Source organism: Trichomycterus rosablanca, chromosome 2, assembly GCF_030014385.1.
Source record: "Trichomycterus rosablanca isolate fTriRos1 chromosome 2, fTriRos1.hap1, whole genome shotgun sequence".
NCBI lineage: Eukaryota > Metazoa > Chordata > Actinopteri > Siluriformes > Trichomycteridae > Trichomycterus > Trichomycterus rosablanca.
This window is the reverse complement of record NC_085989.1, coordinates 634,466-652,500: the sequence shown is the minus strand read 5'-3', so window position 1 is coordinate 652,500 and position 18,035 is coordinate 634,466. Positions and strand designations below refer to the sequence as shown.

General features: G+C 47.6%; 3 protein-coding genes across 3 annotated transcripts in view; 1 reads left to right on the top strand and 2 right to left on the bottom strand.

Annotated features, from left to right (window-relative positions):
- cpsf1 (cleavage and polyadenylation specific factor 1) overlaps positions 1-6,915 on the top strand; it is a 26,923-nt gene extending 20,008 nt beyond the window's left edge. Inside the window, exons 33-38 of the mRNA XM_063009267.1 lie at positions 1,302-1,368; positions 1,854-1,901; positions 2,482-2,637; positions 5,372-5,501; positions 6,268-6,406; positions 6,745-6,915. Coding sequence (XP_062865337.1) covers positions 1,302-1,368; positions 1,854-1,901; positions 2,482-2,637; positions 5,372-5,501; positions 6,268-6,406; positions 6,745-6,792 — 588 coding nt within the window. The 3' untranslated portion in view covers positions 6,793-6,915. The remainder of the gene's footprint in view (positions 1-1,301; positions 1,369-1,853; positions 1,902-2,481; positions 2,638-5,371; positions 5,502-6,267; positions 6,407-6,744) is intronic.
- Positions 180-1,172, bottom strand: LOC134309291 (acanthoscurrin-2-like). Its single transcript, XM_062990955.1, has 4 exons — positions 1,165-1,172; positions 1,023-1,078; positions 301-380; positions 180-194 (listed from the first exon to the last, which is right to left on the bottom strand). Exons 1-4 carry the CDS (start codon positions 1,170-1,172, stop codon positions 180-182), a joined length of 159 nt encoding a protein of 52 aa, XP_062847025.1.
- Positions 6,916-7,265: 350 nt separating the features above from the next.
- On the bottom strand, positions 7,266-17,768 carry adck5 (aarF domain containing kinase 5). Its single transcript, XM_063009266.1, has 14 exons — positions 17,675-17,768; positions 15,722-15,816; positions 15,244-15,393; positions 14,660-14,735; positions 14,079-14,420; positions 13,895-14,008; positions 13,666-13,797; positions 12,441-12,524; positions 12,272-12,353; positions 11,896-11,974; positions 11,721-11,812; positions 11,244-11,502; positions 10,577-10,693; positions 7,266-8,649 (listed from the first exon to the last, which is right to left on the bottom strand). Exons 1-14 carry the CDS (start codon positions 17,696-17,698, stop codon positions 8,547-8,549), a joined length of 1,749 nt encoding a protein of 582 aa, XP_062865336.1. The 5' UTR covers positions 17,699-17,768; the 3' UTR covers positions 7,266-8,546.
- Positions 17,769-18,035: the final 267 nt, after the last annotated feature.

The window sequence follows — 18,035 nt, the reverse complement described above, 5'->3', positions numbered from 1 at the left end:
ACCACTTACACCCTCACCACTTACACCCTCACCACCTACACCCTCACCACTTAAACCCTCACCACCTACACCCTCACCACTTAAACCCTCACCACCTACACCCTCACCACCTACACTCTTACCACTTACACCCTCACCACCTACACCACCACCTACACCCTCACCACCTACACCCCCGCCTACACCCTCACCACCTACACCCTCACCACCTACACCCTCACCGCCTACACCCTCACCACTTACACCCTCACCACCTACACCCCCACCTACACCCTCACCACCTACACCCTCACCACCTACACCCCCGCCTACACCCTCACCACCTACACCCCCGCCTACACCCTCACCACTTACACCCTCACCACTTACACCCTCACCGCCTACACCCCCGCCTACACCCTCACCACCTACACCCTCACCACTTACACCCTCACCACCTACACCCTCACCACTTACACCCTCACCACTTACACCCTCACCACCTACACCCTCACCACCTACACCCTCACCACTTACACCCTCACCACCTACACCCTCACCACTTACACCCTTACCACCTACACCCTCACCACCTACACCCTCACCACCTACACCCTCACCACTTACACCCTCACCACCTACACCCTCACCACTTAAACCCTCACCACCTACACTCTCACCACTTAAACCCTCACCACCTACACCCTCACCACCTACACCCTCACCACCTACACCCTCACCACTTACACCCTCACCACCTACACCCCCACCTACACCCCCGCCTACACCCTCACCACCTACACCCTCACCACTTACACCCTCACCACCTACACCCCCGCCTACACCCTCACCACTTACACCCTCACCACTTACACCCTCACCACCTACACCCTCACCTACACCCTTACCACCTACACCCTCACCACCTACACCCTCACCACTTACACCCTCACCACCTACACCCTCACCACTTACACCCTCACCACTTACACCCTCACCACTTACACCCTCACCACCTACACCCTCACCACTTACACCCTCACCACCTACACCCCCACCTACACCCTCACCACCTACACCCTCACCACCTACACCCCCACTTACCCCCTCATCACCACCACCTACACCCTCACCACCCCCACCTACACCTTCACCACCACTTACACCCTCATCACCACCACCTACACCTCCATCACCCCCACCACCCCACCTATACCCCCACCGTGACTCGTTATAATCGGCCCGTCTGATTGGACGTGGTTAGGATCAGACTCGGTTGAGGTTTTGAACTGTGCTGAGGGTTTATTTTGGTTCGTGTTTAGGAGGCGAAGCCTCTGGAGGTCTACAGCACTGAGTTCATGGTGGACAACAACCAGCTCGGCTTTCTGGGTAACGTACAACAAACAATACATATACACACACACAGAGCACTTTATTAGGAACACCTGTCTTGAATGTACAATCTTGAGCCATTTTATAATGTAGATGCACTGTGGGGGTATACAATTACTGACTGTCTGAGTGTTCATTAACACGATAATGACATGGTCTGTGTGTGTGTGTGTGTATGAGTGTAGCAGGTGCAGCAGTGTTGTTGGGATTAATAAATCACAGCTGGAGCGCTGTTCTCCTATCAGCACTGACACTGAGGTGTCCCAACAACACTGCTGCACCTGCTACACATATACATACACATAATAACACACACTACAGTGTTATTACTGTGTTAGTGTAATGTAATGTTACAGGGCTTAGAATGAGCCACCACCCAGACATCATGGGGTGACAGTGTACAGAAAAACAGATGGGCTACAGTCAGTACTTGTATACGCACACATTACTTAAATCCTTGTTTTTCTGTTTGTTTCATCCAGTTTCTGACAGAGAGAAAAACCTGCTGGTTTACATGTACCTGCCAGAAGGTACGTCTGCTCTGATCATCTCTGTGTGTGTGTGTGTGTGTGTGTGTGTGTGTGTGTGTGTGTGTGTGTGGTGATTAATAAATTAAATTATTAAATAGAAGTAACTGATATTAATAATTATAAAATAATTTTTTTTTGCCTTAATTGATGTCCCTTCTGCACAGAGCCTGAATGATCTGCACTGTGCACTCAAAAGTATGTGGACACCTGATTATAAGCTTGTTAAACATATCGTTACAAACCTGTAACCCACTTTTGTGGCTATAACAGCCTCAGCTAGATGTTGGAGTGTGTCTATGGGGGTCGGTTCATCCCAAAGCTGTTGAGTGGGGTTGAGGTCAGGGCTCTGTGCAGGACTTTGTGCACGGGAGTCATGCAGGGACAAGAAAAGGGCCTTCCCTAAACTGTTGCACAAAGCCGGAAGTGTGTAATTTGTTTAATGCAATTAACATTCTACACTTGGTGGTGTCCGTATTAATGATCCTAATGATGCATCCCGACTGATGTGGATCATAACTCGGTGTGTGTGTGTGTGTGTGTGTGTGTGTGTGTGTGTGTGTGTGTGTGTGTGTGTGTGTAGCTAAGGAGAGTTTTGGCGGGATGCGTCTGCTGCGTAGAGCCGATTTTAACGTCGGCGCTCATGTGAACACGTTCTGGCGGATGCCCTGCCGCGGGGTTCAGGATCAAAGCAGCAAAAAAGCCCTGACCTGGGATAATAAACACATCACCTGGTTCGGTAGGACTCACACACACACACACACACACACACTCACGTACACACACACATGTACACACACACACATGTACACACACACACACACTCACGTACACACACACATGTACACACACACACATGTACACACACACACACACACACACACACACACACACACACACACACACACACACACACACACATGTACACACACACACACACACACACACTCACGTACACACACACATGTACACACACACACACACACACACTCACGTACACACACACATGTACACACACACACATGTACACACACACACACACTCACGTACACACACACATGTACACACACACACATGTACACACACACACACACATGTGTACACACACACATGTACACACATACACACATGTACACACACACACACGTACACACACACATGTACACACACACACATGTACACACACACACACACACACACACACACACACACACACACACACACATGTACACACACACACACACACACACACTCACGTACACACACACATGTACACACACACACACACACACACTCACGTACACACACACATGTACACACACACACATGTACACACACACACACACTCACGTACACACACACATGTACACACACACACATGTACACACACACACACACATGTGTACACACACACATGTACACACATACACACATGTACACACACACACACGTACACACACACACGTACACACACACACACGTACACACACACACATGTACACACACACACACATGTACACACACACACACACACACACACACACATGTACACACACACACACACACACACACACTCACGTACACACACACATGTACACACACACACATGTACACACACACACACACTCACGTACACACACACATGTACACACACACACATGTACACACACACATGTACACACACACACATGTACACACACACACACACACACACACACACATGTACACACACACACACACACACACACACACACTCACGTACACACACACATGTACACACACACACATGTACACACACACACACACTCACGTACACACACACATGTACACACACACACATGTACACACACACACACACTCACGTACACACACACATGTACACACACACACATGTACACACACACACACACATGTGTACACACACACATGTACACACACACACACATGTACACACACACACACGTACACACACACACGTACACACACACACATGTACACACACACACACACACATGTACACGTACACACACACACACGTACACACACACATGTACACACACACACACACACACACACACATGTACACACACACACACACACACACTCACGTACACACACACATGTACACACACACACATGTACACACACACACACACACACACACACATGTACACACACACACACACACACACACACACTCACGTACACACACACTCACGTACACACACACATGTACACACACACACACACTCACGTACACACACACATGTACACACACACACATGTACACACACACACACACTCACGTACACACACACATGTACACACACACACATGTACACACACACACACATGTGTACACACACACATGTACACACACACACACATGTACACACACACACATGTACACACACACATGTACACACACACACACGTACACACACACACGTACACACACACACATGTACACACACACACACACACATGTACACGTACACACACACACACGTACACACACACACATGTACACACACACACACATGTACACACACACACACACACACATGTACACGTACACACACACACGTACACACACACACACATGTACACACACACACACACATGTACACACACACACACACACATGTACACACACACACATGTACACACACACACATGTACACACACACACATGTACACACACACACACATGTACACACACACACACACATGTACACGTACACACACACACGTACACACACACACATGTACACACACACACACACACATGTACACGTACACACACACACACGTACACACACACACACACATGTACACACACACACACACATGTACACACACACACACACACATGTACACACACACACATGTACACACACACACACATGTACACACACACACACACACACGTACACGTACACACACACACACGTACACACACACACACACGCACACGTACACACACACACACGTACACACACACACACACGTACACACACACACACACGTACACACACACACACGTACACACACACACATGTACACATGTACACACACACACACACGTACACACACACACACATGTACACACACACACACACACACATGTACACATGTACACACACACACACACGTACACACACACACACATGTACACACACACATACACATGTACACATGTACACACGTACACACACACACACACGTACACACACACACACACACATGTACACACACACATACACATGTACACACACACACACACACGTACACACACACACACACATGTACACACACAGTATATCAGAGGAGGCAGCATGATGAGTGGAGGAGTACAGCAGGAGCAGCGGGTTCCTCCGTTCCTCTTACAGCAAACTCACTGAGACCTGGAACTAATCACATGATAGAGTAACATTAGCATGTTCTCCCTGTGTGTGTGTGTGTGTGTGTAGCGACTCTGGACGGAGGGATCGGACTGCTCCTACCCATGCCGGAGAAAACGTACCGCCGCTTACTGATGTTACAGAACGCTCTCACCACCATGCTGCCTCACCACGCCGGCCTCAACCCTAAAGCCTTCAGGTACTCACTCACTCACTCACTCACTCACTCATTCATCAGACATCATTCAGTCATCACTCTCTCATCAGCTCTAATCACTCATTTATCACTCATTCATTATTCATTACTCCTTTATCTAGCTTTCCTCACTCACTCACTCACTCACTCATTCATCACTCTCTTATTATCAGCTCTAATCACTCATTTATCACTCAGTCATTCGTTATTCATCACTTGTTAATCACTCCTTCATCCAGCTCTCATCACTCATTTATCAGACATCATTGTCATCTCTCTTATCATCAGCTCTAATAACTCATTTATCACTCATTCATTATTCATTCATTCATCACTTAGTCTTTATAATCAGACATCATTCAGTCATCACCCCATCAGCACTCCTTTACCCAGTTCTCATTTCTCAGCCATCACTCATTCATTCATCATTCACCCTCAACTTCATCACTCAAGCATCACTTCTTCATCCAGCTCTCATCACTCATTCATCATCATTCAGACATCACTCAGTCACCCAGCTCATCACTCATTCATTTATCCGACATCACTCATCTCTCATTCAGTCATTACTTCATCATTCCATCATCACTCATTTATTCATCAACAATCACTCAGTCATCACTCTTTTATCCAGATCTCATCACTCATTCATCGCTCACATATATTTTACAGTTGTTCTTTAGTTTAGAGGAGCTTCATGTTTGAACTGCAGTGTGACCTCAAACACACACTCACTCACTCATTCACGCTCTCTCTCCGTGTCGGTCAGAATGCTGCATGTGGAGCGCCGGCCGTTACAGAACGCAGTGCGGAACATTCTGGATGGAGAACTGCTGAACAAGTACCTGTACCTGAGCACCATGGAGCGCAGTGAACTCGCCAAGAAGATCGGCACCACCTCCGACATCGTGAGAACCGCCCCTCACTCATTCATTCATTCACCAACACCTTTAATAACACAGTGAACGTGTGCTGGTCTGATTCAGACCCCTAAATCATTTAGCCACTGTATTCACCTTTCATAACTCTGTAATTATATACTAGTCTATACACCGGACAATCACTATCTGTTTACTGTTCTTAATATTTTTACTTATCTGCTCACTGCTGCACTTAACTGGATTATATGTAAATAATCTCTATCTTGCACTTCTGGTTAGATGCTTCTGTACTTGTACTCTGCACAGTGACAATAAAGTTTAATCTAATCTAATCTAAACCTGGTTATTTTTTCCCCCGTTTGCAGATTTTGGAGGACCTGCTGGAGATCGATCGAGTGACCGCTCACTTCTGAGACTCTCTCAGGTTCCAGAGGAAAATCTGTTCCGCGTTTGTTTGTTTTTTGTGATCGTTGTTCTGTACAATATTCAGTTTTGTATGAAAATGGGTCGAATAAAAGAAAATTCTGGATAAAAAAGACCTGACGTTGGGTTTGATCTGCACCTGGGCAGCGTTTCCCACAGACCACAGACAATGTAAAATTCATATAAGATATAATTTCACGGACTGGTGGGAAAGGGAGGTTTTAATATTATTTAATATTATTTAATAATATTCCTCACAAACAATGTAAAATGAGCTGTTTTCACTGCAGCGAGACGCTGCTTCCACCTAGGGGTGACAATAACACCCGAAATAGAAGCAGTGAAAACTGCTTTTCTAGCGTCTCTAATTGTTCACTCTGTCTGTGCGGCCCGGTAATAAATAGCCCAGGGACCGGGACCAGTCCACAGCCCGGTGGTTGGGGAACACTGATTTAAAGGGAGGAAACATTGACCAACACACTTGGGATGAATAATGCATTTATATTTATATATATTTACATATATATATATTTTGATTGCAGGTCCACATTTTAAAAGGCTTCAAGTATTTAACATGATGGTTTATAAAACACTAACGTTTGTACTTCATGTGTTAACATGTATTAAAATAGATAAAATAATGAGCAGGACACCCAACAGACGTACAGATCTTCCTACAGAGGAACTGATTTGAACCCTCGATGAGCAGATTTGTGCTGGTTGGCGTGGTGGAAGAATACAGAGAGAGTAGCGTGGTCCTCCGTACGTGCCGAGACTCTCTGTAGGAATCTTCTACTAGTCGTTAAATTTAACAGTAATAATAATAATAAACTCTGCATTATCAGATCCTGCTGCACAACCGTTCAGGAATAGAGTTTAAAACTCACTCGGCTGTGTTCAGCGATGCGCCAGTGACGGAGCAGGTTTGGGTTAACACGCTAGCACACCGCTGATAAAGCTCTCGAGTCGACAGATGCATCTGGGCGTGTCTGAGGTAGGGAAGGACGGACGGCGTTTCTCCTCGTCGGTGCGTCTGGTGGAGGAACGTTTAAGAGCATAGCGTGACTCTCTGTTGGCTGCTGGATAGTGAAGTGCACACGAGTCAGCCAATCAGGGACGGAGGTTCGGTCGTTAAACTCCTAAAGTGATTCTACCACTGATTTAGACAGTGAGCATCTATGGCTGCGTCCCAATCCACATCGGGACTGTACTGAATACTCGACGTGAGATTTCTACTGCTGTGGGAAAATAAGCTCCGCCCACAAACACCAGCAACACATCGTGTTGTGATTGACGGCGAGAACCGAAGAAAAGCACCGTGCGAGTGAAGATTTTGGTTAAAGATGAACCTGAGCCGTCAGGTAACGAACGGAACACAGATTACTGCATCAGATCCCATCAGTCCGATTACGGAAGCCCTCGGGTGGAGCCGGAGCTCTTTGTTCATGTTCCGGCTCCGGCATGTGACTGCACACCTGACCACAAAGCCATTTGGTTTGATGTGTTGGGTATGCACACAGCTCGGACACCTTTAGGACGAACTGGAACGCCACCTGCGAGCCGGACCTTCGGAGTGGAGCCTGTTGTAGCTGCATGGTTCTGGGATGGGGTCTCCAACAAGCTGGTGGTCAGGTGTCCACATACTTTTGACCCTCATGTGTGCAGGTTCTGGCTGGTTTGTGCAGGTGAACAGAGTGATGGACGGATGGAGGATGTCTGGACCTGATGAAGGTGAAGATGAAGGTTACTGGAGGTACTGGTACACCTGCTGGTCCAGGCTGATGAAACCACAGAAGGAGAGAAGCTGAAGTACAGAGCGAGTCAGACTCATCATCACCATCTCAGACCTGCAACACATCACCATCATCATCATCATCACCATCATCATAATAATCATCATCACCATTATCACCATCTCAGACCTGCAACACATCATCACTCATGATTATCATCATCACCATCAACACTATCATCATTATTATCATCATCTCAGACCTGCAACACATCATCATTATTACCATCATCACCATCAACACTATCGTTATCATCATCATCATCACCACCAACACCATCATCAACACTATCATTATCATCATCTCAGACCTGCAACACATCATCAATCTTCATCATTATCACCATCATTATCACCATCATCACCATCAACACTATCGTTATCATCATCATCATCACCATCAACACCATCATCAACACTATCATTATCACCATCTCAGACCTGCAACACATCATCATCATCATAATAATCATCATCACCATACCATCATCATCTCAGACCTGCAACACATCATCATCATCATCACTATCATTATCACCACTATCATCACCACTATCATCATCATCATCATCATCATCATCACCATCACTATCATTATCACCACTATCATCACCACTATCATCATCATCATCATCATCATCATCACCATCACTATCATTATCACCACTATCATCACCACTATCATCATCATCATCATCATCATCATCACCATCACTATCATTATCACCACTATCACCATCAACACTATCATCACCATCACCACTATCACCATCATTATCACCATCATTATCACCACTATCATCACCACTATCATCATCACTATCATTATCATCACCATCACCATCAACATCACCACTATCATTATCATCATCACCATCATTATCATCATCACCATCATTATCATCATCATCATCACCATCACTATCATTATCACCACTATCACCATCAACACTATCATCACCATCACCACTATCACCATCATTATCACCACTATCATCACCACTATCATCATCACTATCATTATCATCACCATCACCATCAACATCACCACTATCATTATCATCATCACCATCATTATCATCATCACCATCATTATCATCATCATCATCACCACTATCATCATCATCACCACTATCATCATCATCGTCATCACCACCACTTTCACCATCATTAACATCACCATCATCACCATCACCATCATCACCATCACCACCATCATCACCACCACCTTCACCACCTTCACCATCACCACCACTTTCACCACCATCATCAACATCACCATCATCACCACCACTTTCACCACTACTCTCACCATCACCACCACCATCATCACCACCATCAACAACATCACCACCACCATCAACAACATCAACAACATCAACAACATCACCATCAACAACATCAACAACATCACCATCACCATCAACACCACCACCACCTTCACCACCACTTTTACCATAATCACCATCAACATCACCATCTTCATCATGACCTGAACCTCTTACATTTGTACTGAAGCTGCTGAGTTCATTCACTCATTCATACTAACTGCTTCATCCTGGTCAGGGTCGTGGTGGGTCCAGTGCAAGGTAGTACCGGGCCAGTCCATTACTCACCCAGTCAAATATTCATTCATTCCCTAACTCATTCACTCACGCTTCTACACCAACATTCGATCATCCATAAACTCACTCACTCACTCACACATTCATTTACACTCCCAGTTATTCATCCACTCGAACCGTCACCCCCGACTCACTCGTTCACTCACACTCAGGAGCAGATACGTGCAGCCCCGTTCACCTGTTGTACGTTCTTGTGAAGTCAAAGGAAATCAGTACACAGGACACTCATGCAGACATGGGGAGAACATGCAAAACTCACAGGCGGAGCTCGTGTAGGTAAAACCAGATGTGGCTAAAATAATCGCTCGTGTATTTTGAAATGTGGTGCGAGCCGAGACGGACTGTAGAGACGATCACCTTAAAGCACACTGGAACTTCAGGTTCTCCCAGAAGGAGCAGATCCAGCGGCTCAGCACCGTCCTGGACAGGAACCCGGACTCGTCCGCTCTGGTTTTACCCCAACCGCGTACGGCGCTGGATCACACAGAGAAACACACTGATGAACATGGTACGGGGTTCCTAATAAAGTGGCCAGTGAGTCTGCACTGGATTCAGAAAGTATTCACACCCTCACCAGCAGTAGGAATGTTTTATATCAGCAGCACCCCCATCTCACCACTCCACCATATGGAGGCTGCAGAGATGGTTGTCCATCCAACAGGTTCTCCTGACTCTACATAAGACTCTTGGAGCTCTTTTAAGGTGATCGTTGGCTTCTTCCATACCTTTCTGACCAAGAAGGTTCAAGTGTGTACGAAACTTGACTCCCTTCCACTCCTGGGGCACTAAAAACCTCAAATATTTTAATATTCGGTTCCTTGGACTTCATGTTTGGTGTAAAGTTTGGCTCCTTATAGACCCCGGTGCGCCTTTTCAAGCTGCGTCTAATCAATTCAGACGCAGCAGGTGGATTCAACAGAGCTCATAAAACATCTCAAGGATCATTACAGCAAACCTGGAGGGTGTGAATACTTCCCGAACCCAGAACACGTCACGGTAAACCCTAACCGGGACGTGAACCCACCTCTTAGCCATGAGGGCGTAGCGATCGACGGGCGCTCCCAGCGCGATGTTGATGCTGCGCACGGTGTTGATGTTGCGGAACACCAGCAGCATGGGTCGGGGCAGCGACTTCAGCACGTCCATGATGCTGTCGAAGCGCTCGGCCGCCATGCTGCGCATGTAGGACGTCTCCTCTCGGCTCAGGACGTTCGCCAGGCCCAGCTGGCGCATGTTGATGGGGCGCTGCAGCAGCATCTCGCAGAACAGGAAGTGATCGCGTTCTGGGGCGGGTCAGAAGAGTAAATCAGATCAAATCTAACGGAACACTGCTGGTGCTGGCCGGGCTCTCGACACACACGAGCAGACCCGACGAGGATTCGAACCCATGCTGCTGCAACGGCTAGGCTTAGAACCCGCTTCTACCAGCGTGGGGGACATGGGGAACTGGATATGTTGCGATACGTTTATATGTAAGACAGATAAAGACCTCAAGACTGACCTTTTACCCCAAGCTGTTTGGAGTGTCTCTTCATGGCCGCCTCGTCCCTGAGAATGATGGAGCGCCAAAGCTGGCACAGCGCCACCCGGTCGCTGACAAAGATCAAAGGAAAAGATCAAAAGAAATATTTAAATAACATTAATATTAAAATAAAACTACACTGTCGAGCCGGTACCTTTTGCTGAGGCTCTGGTAGAGTCCATGATCCAGAAGAACCAGTTCTGCTTTCTTATCGGGACCCCTCCGGACCAGCACTAGGACAAAAAAACATCCAGGTAACCTTGGGGGGTTCGGGCGGGGCCGATGGCACCCCTCATCATCCCCCTCTTTCATTTCCAAAAGCAATCGATCAAAATGAACGTCACTAAAGCTTTACTGCCCGCCAGGCTGGCGCATTCGACTGCTGTTCAACCAGACGGGCAGTAAAGCTTTAGTGTTGGTGCTGCCGGCCTGGCCGGGCGCTCTACAGACGTCCCACAAGCTGGTGCTCAGGCGTCCGAATACTTTTGACCACACAGTGTATCATAGATGGAATACGGAACAGCTCGTACCGTTACCAGGATGTGGGTCGGCGTGGATGAAGCCGGTGTAGAAGATCTGCTCCGCGAACGTCCTGATCAGCTTCTCTGCAGCCTGAGGAGCAAAACGGAGAACATGTTCATCATCACAACATCTCAACCATCAGATGAACGGTGACGGCGATGAGGCGGCGGTACTCACGTCTCTGGCGCTCAGCCCCTGCTTCTTCAGCTCCTCCACGTCGTTGATCTTACAGCCTTCGCAGAACTGGGCCGTGAGGACGCGCTGCGGTACAAACACAACACGACCGTCACAACTTCATTCTCAACTTCATTCCCTTCATATCTACAGTGACTTTACTTTTATTTATTTATTTATTTATTTTCTGGATTTTTCCACTCTTTGTATTTAGTCATTTTCAGATCCCAATTATAAAACCCGCTGCTGGATCACCACACACCCCCTCCGCCACGCGTCCAATCAGCAGTACAGAACGACACGTTAAGCTCTATGTGCCTCGCTCAGTCGCTCGGACCAGTCCCGGTTAAGTCATGGTGTGTGATGATGATGGTGTGTGATGTTAAATTATGGTGTGTGATAATGGTGTGTGATGTTAAGTGATGATGTGTGTGATAATGAAGTGTGATAATGATTGTGTGTGATGATGGTGTGTGCTGATTGTGTGTGATGTTCTGTGATGGTGTGATTATGGTGTGTGTGATGTTCTGAGAAGCATGTGTGATGGTGGTGTGTTATGATGGTGGTGTGTGATGACGGTGTGTGATGTTCTGAGAAGCATGTGTGATGGTGGTGTGTGATGGTGTGTTATGATGGTGTGTTATGATGGTGTGTTATGATGGTGTGTTATGATGTGTGTGATGTTCTGTGATGATGGTGTGTGATTATGGTGTGTGATGATGTTCTGAGAAGCATGTGTGATGATGGTGTGTGATGATGGTGGTGTGTGATGATGGTGGTGTGTGATGATGGTGTGTGATGATGGTGGTGTGTGATGATGGTGTGTGTGATGTTCTGAGAAGCATGTGTGATGGTGGTGTGTGATGATTGTGTGTGATGTTCTGTGATAGTGTGTGATGATGGTGTGTGTGATGTTCTGAGAAGCATGTGTGATGATGGTGTGTGATGGTGGTGTGTGATGATGGTGTGTGATGTTCTGAGAAGCATGTGTGATGATGGTGTGTGATGGTGGTGTGTGATGATTGTGTGTGATGTTCTGTGATAGTGTGTGATGATGGTGTGTGTGATGTTCTGAGAAGCATGTGTGATGGTGGTGTGTGATGATGGTGGTGTGTGATGGTGTGTGATTATGGTGTGTTATGATGTGTGTTCTGTGATGATGGTGTGTTATGATGTTGTGTGTGATGTTCTGTGATGATGGCATGACGATGAGATCCTGGTGCTTTACCTTGCTGGTCAGGTCCCAGAAGACTTTGGGTACGACGATGAACTTGAAGTGCTGGAGCTCGCGGGCGCAGCGTTCCGAATTCCTCCCCTCGTTCTTAAAATCCAGCTCCTGCGCCAACGTCCCCTTCAGATCCTGCCAACACCAGAACAACAAGATCAGATCAGTACCAGCTCTGTACCACAGCCAGCAGAGGTCGCCAGAGCGCCCCGTGGGACTCGAACCTACACACCTTGAGGACCCAGCGGAAGCCGAAGCTGGGGTGCATGAACTTCACCACGTCCAGCAGGATCTCCAAGGTCCTGATGTCTCCATCGAAGCGATCCCTGAGGTCGATGTACTGCACCTACACGCAACACAGGGTCATCAGAAACGACACCCGACACGCCCCGCACCCCTACACTGCAACAGCTCACCTTCACCGCCACGGCCGTCCCATCATGCAGTTCTGCTCGGTGGACCTGCGCTAAGCTGGCCGCCGCTATCGGCTCGTAGTCGAAGCTCTTGAAGAGCTGAGCGGGCGTGGAGTCGAAATCCTCCAGGAACAGAGCGTCCACCTCCTTATAGCGGCGGTCGAGAGCTTTATCCTCCAGGACCTGCAGGGTGTGGATGTACTCGGGAGGGAGGAGGTGATTAAAGGAGCACAGGCCCTGTCCCAATTTGATATACACCCCTCCGTTCCTCACCGCCCCCTCTACCATCCTGTCGGCCGCCCGCTGGTGGCACGCGGACATGGCCGCCGCGAACTCCGTCCCGTCCTGCAGAGGGAGACGCAGAAACAGACAATAAGAGCCTGAAGACGAGAAGAGTCGTCCGTTTGTACCCTAAACCTACACCAACACCTCCTGACTGACTCCTCGTCTGGACTAGTACCACACTGGAGTCAATTTTAGAAATCTGGCAACCCTTTTAACCAGTTTCAAGCCCCAATACAGGGGTGAACGCAGGGTAAACCACTCACACTCTCACCCTTGTCGTTTTTTTATGATTTACGTACCTCCTCCACCCCTCGCAACACAACGCTGGACGTCCACCAGTAATCCACCGAGATCAGGAGCCCGACGTAGAGAGATCTGCAGAAAAATGAGCACACACACGGGTCACCCTCAGCCCTCGTTTTCCTAAATTACACCCAATTACGGGTCACGTGACATTTAGGGTGGAAGGATTTACCCCCAAATACCCCAAAAAACAAACACTACACCACATTTCCTCTCATTATTTAATACACATTACATGGCCAAACGTATACAGACACCCTACCTACCTTGTTATTTTGTTCAGGTTAAACAGTTTAGGGAAGGCCCTCAGCACAAAGTGTGGTCCGTACAGACCCGGGGTTCGGTGTGGAGGAACTACAACAGCCTAAGAATGCTCTTACAAGAGAACCGGCACAAATCCCCACACATACACTCCAAAACTACCACTGGACAGAACTCCAATGGGGGCAAAAATCATCACTCAACAGCTCGGGATCACAGCCTCCTCAGAAGAGCGGAGCCTGTTATAGCAGCTCCATTGTAATCGCTGTGCAGGTGTCCACATACTTTTGGCCTTTTAGGATCGAAGAGACTCTCTGACCTGCAGAAGCGCCCCGCTCCCTCGGCTAATATCCTCGTCTTCCTCTTCTCTTTGGGTTCGGAGAGGACGTAGCGCACTCCCAGCGCCACCGGAACTCCGACGGCCACGCCCACCAGCAGCTTCCTGAACGTCCGGGCGCCCCTCGCGGGCCTGAAACCAACACACACCAGAATTAACACACACGCAATTTAGAGATGCTCAATTTCCCAGTGACACCCACGTTGGACGGTACTGGACTATTATTTCAAAAGCTTGCTGGTTCAAGTCCCATCGCTGCCAGGTCTCGAGTAAAGCCCTTGATCCTCGGTTGCTTGGATCTATTTCAATCCGGGCTTGGACCTACATCTCATCTACAATCATCCAGTAGAAGCAGTTGAGGATAAAGGACCCGGCAGTGGCAAGCCGGTGGTGGTGGTGGGGCTGGAACCAACAACATTCTGATTGCTAATCCAGTATCTTAAGCACTTGAGAATCTAACCTGTGTGTGCTGAAGGATCTGTGCAGCAGCGCTTGTGCGTTTTTGGGATGCGAACATTTCTGGAGCAGAGCCAGGTGATGCCGACAGAGCCGCAACTGAAACACAAACAGCAACAATCAAAATCACTGCATCCATAAAGCTCCTCTTCCTTCTCTTTAGCACCTTCTCCTCACAGAACTCTCATCCCTCCTCTGCACATGCTCAGATCGTCTCAAGGAGCAATTCCGGGAGATCTGAGAGGCCTGGTGGGTTTGTTCCCTGGCTCTGACCCGACGACTTCGCTCTTTATGACCCCTGTTTTTGGATTTGGTTGCATGAAGCCTCGTCTCATCCGGCTGTTTATTAGTTCTAAGCCCGCCCAGACACACAGCTGTTTCACCACTGCTTTATCCTGGTCAGGGTCGCAGTGGACCCAGGAATGCAGTAATACTGGGAACACAGCCTGTATTCATCACCCAACTGGATGATAGCACTACTGAGGATGGATCAAACCCTGGATCTCAGCAGTAATAGACTTCCACACCGTACAGCTACAAAACATCAAATATTTCCTTTCTAGATTTGGTTATTTCACCTGTGAGATTCACTCTAAGCCACAGGAGCAGCTTGTTTGTTTACATACCCCCCCCCCCCCCCCTTCCTTTCAAGTGTTATTTTCTCTGTTTTTGAGACCTAACCGGGATATTATTGGACAGATCTTCAGAACCTAACTTCCGAAACCATTTTTTTTCACCCCTCTGTCATTTTTTACATCATTAACACGACTTCAGGCCGTGGCTGCACTTCGAAAGCGTACAAACTCGTCCGGTCGACCGGGTACAAAAATAGCCCGTCGGCGATCCGCTGGATGTTTTGACAGTGAGGCCGCGGACGGACGTTTTCAGAGAATGTCTGCATCTCGGAACAGAACGTCTCGGCAGAGGAAGCCGTGTTTACACCAGAGGGTCAATGTCATGGACGGCTGAATCATTCATCCTCTCCATCTACATCATGGGACCTGATTAGAAATACAGATTATAAAACCTGATTCTAATACAGAGGACGGGACTCACATGAAGAGTTTTGCTATCAATTAGTGCTGATGAATGATTATACTGTAATCATGATCATTTTATATAATGTATATGTATATATTTCGGTCTGAGCTTTACTGAGGGTCTGTTTACTAATATACATTTACATTTAAACACTTTATACTTGAAATTCCTTCTTTAATAACGAATATTATAGCAAACCCGTGTGTCTGGATGGCACACGCTCTATGTTTTAATGACCGAAGTCCCAATTCATTACAAATCTCCTATTCTGTCACATCCCTAATGTGCTATAATGGATTTTGGATTCAGATCTGGCGCCTGTGAAGGCCATTAAAGCCACCTTCACAGAGGATTTGTGCTTCATGACACGGTGGATTATTGTCATCCTGCATGAAGTTGCCTTCATAACCCAGTAAATTGGGGTCATTAAGGGAAGCACGTGTCCACCAGCAGTGCTCAGGACAGGCTGTGGTCCTCAAACCATTCACCTGTTCACACAGGGATTCGTGTTCATGCCAGATTCTGACCCCTGACCCTGTAGTTTGCATGTCTCAATGTGGCTCTGTTCGATGCTCCTGACAGACAGACAGTGAGCTGGCTTGACTGTGGACAGTGACACCCATGCTCCAGCAGCTTCTCACTTCTGCAAGACCTGTTTTTTAAGCTTGGGTTTCGTTCCAGAACTTGACAACTAGACAAAGAGACAGCTAACATGCTTAACAATCACAAGACCTGTACTAAAACAAGCCCGGATCTCTTACAGGTGAACTTTAACTCACCTGTGTGACTGTAGGTCTGCTGTACTTAGGACTCCGTGCTAACAGACTCGGTGTTACAGAAACACTACAGCAGCTCTATAAACAAGCGATTTTAACCAACACAAACATCTAATGTATTCATAAAGAGGTATATTTACCGTCCGGAACGTTTCCGCCACCATATTCCTGCTTTAATTTGGGTTTTGGGAGCAGAACGACCTCTCAGTCAGAGACCCACAGCGGATCGTGATTAGCGCCTCTGTCAGTGTGCTGTGGAAAATCGTTCCCATCGTGAAGCGCGTCACTTCCGGAAGGGAACCGTATTCAACAGGAGGACAGAGATCGACGCAGCGTGCTGAGTTCTCCGGCAAACCTGGTTCACTTTCCTTTACTGCCACCAACTGAGCGTCGCACTAATGTACACGTGTTCCTGCATTTGGTTCAAGTGTGCGACTCGTCAACCTGTTCAAGGTCGCGGTGGGTCCGGTGAAGCTCTGTAGTTTGGCATGTTCCCCTTCA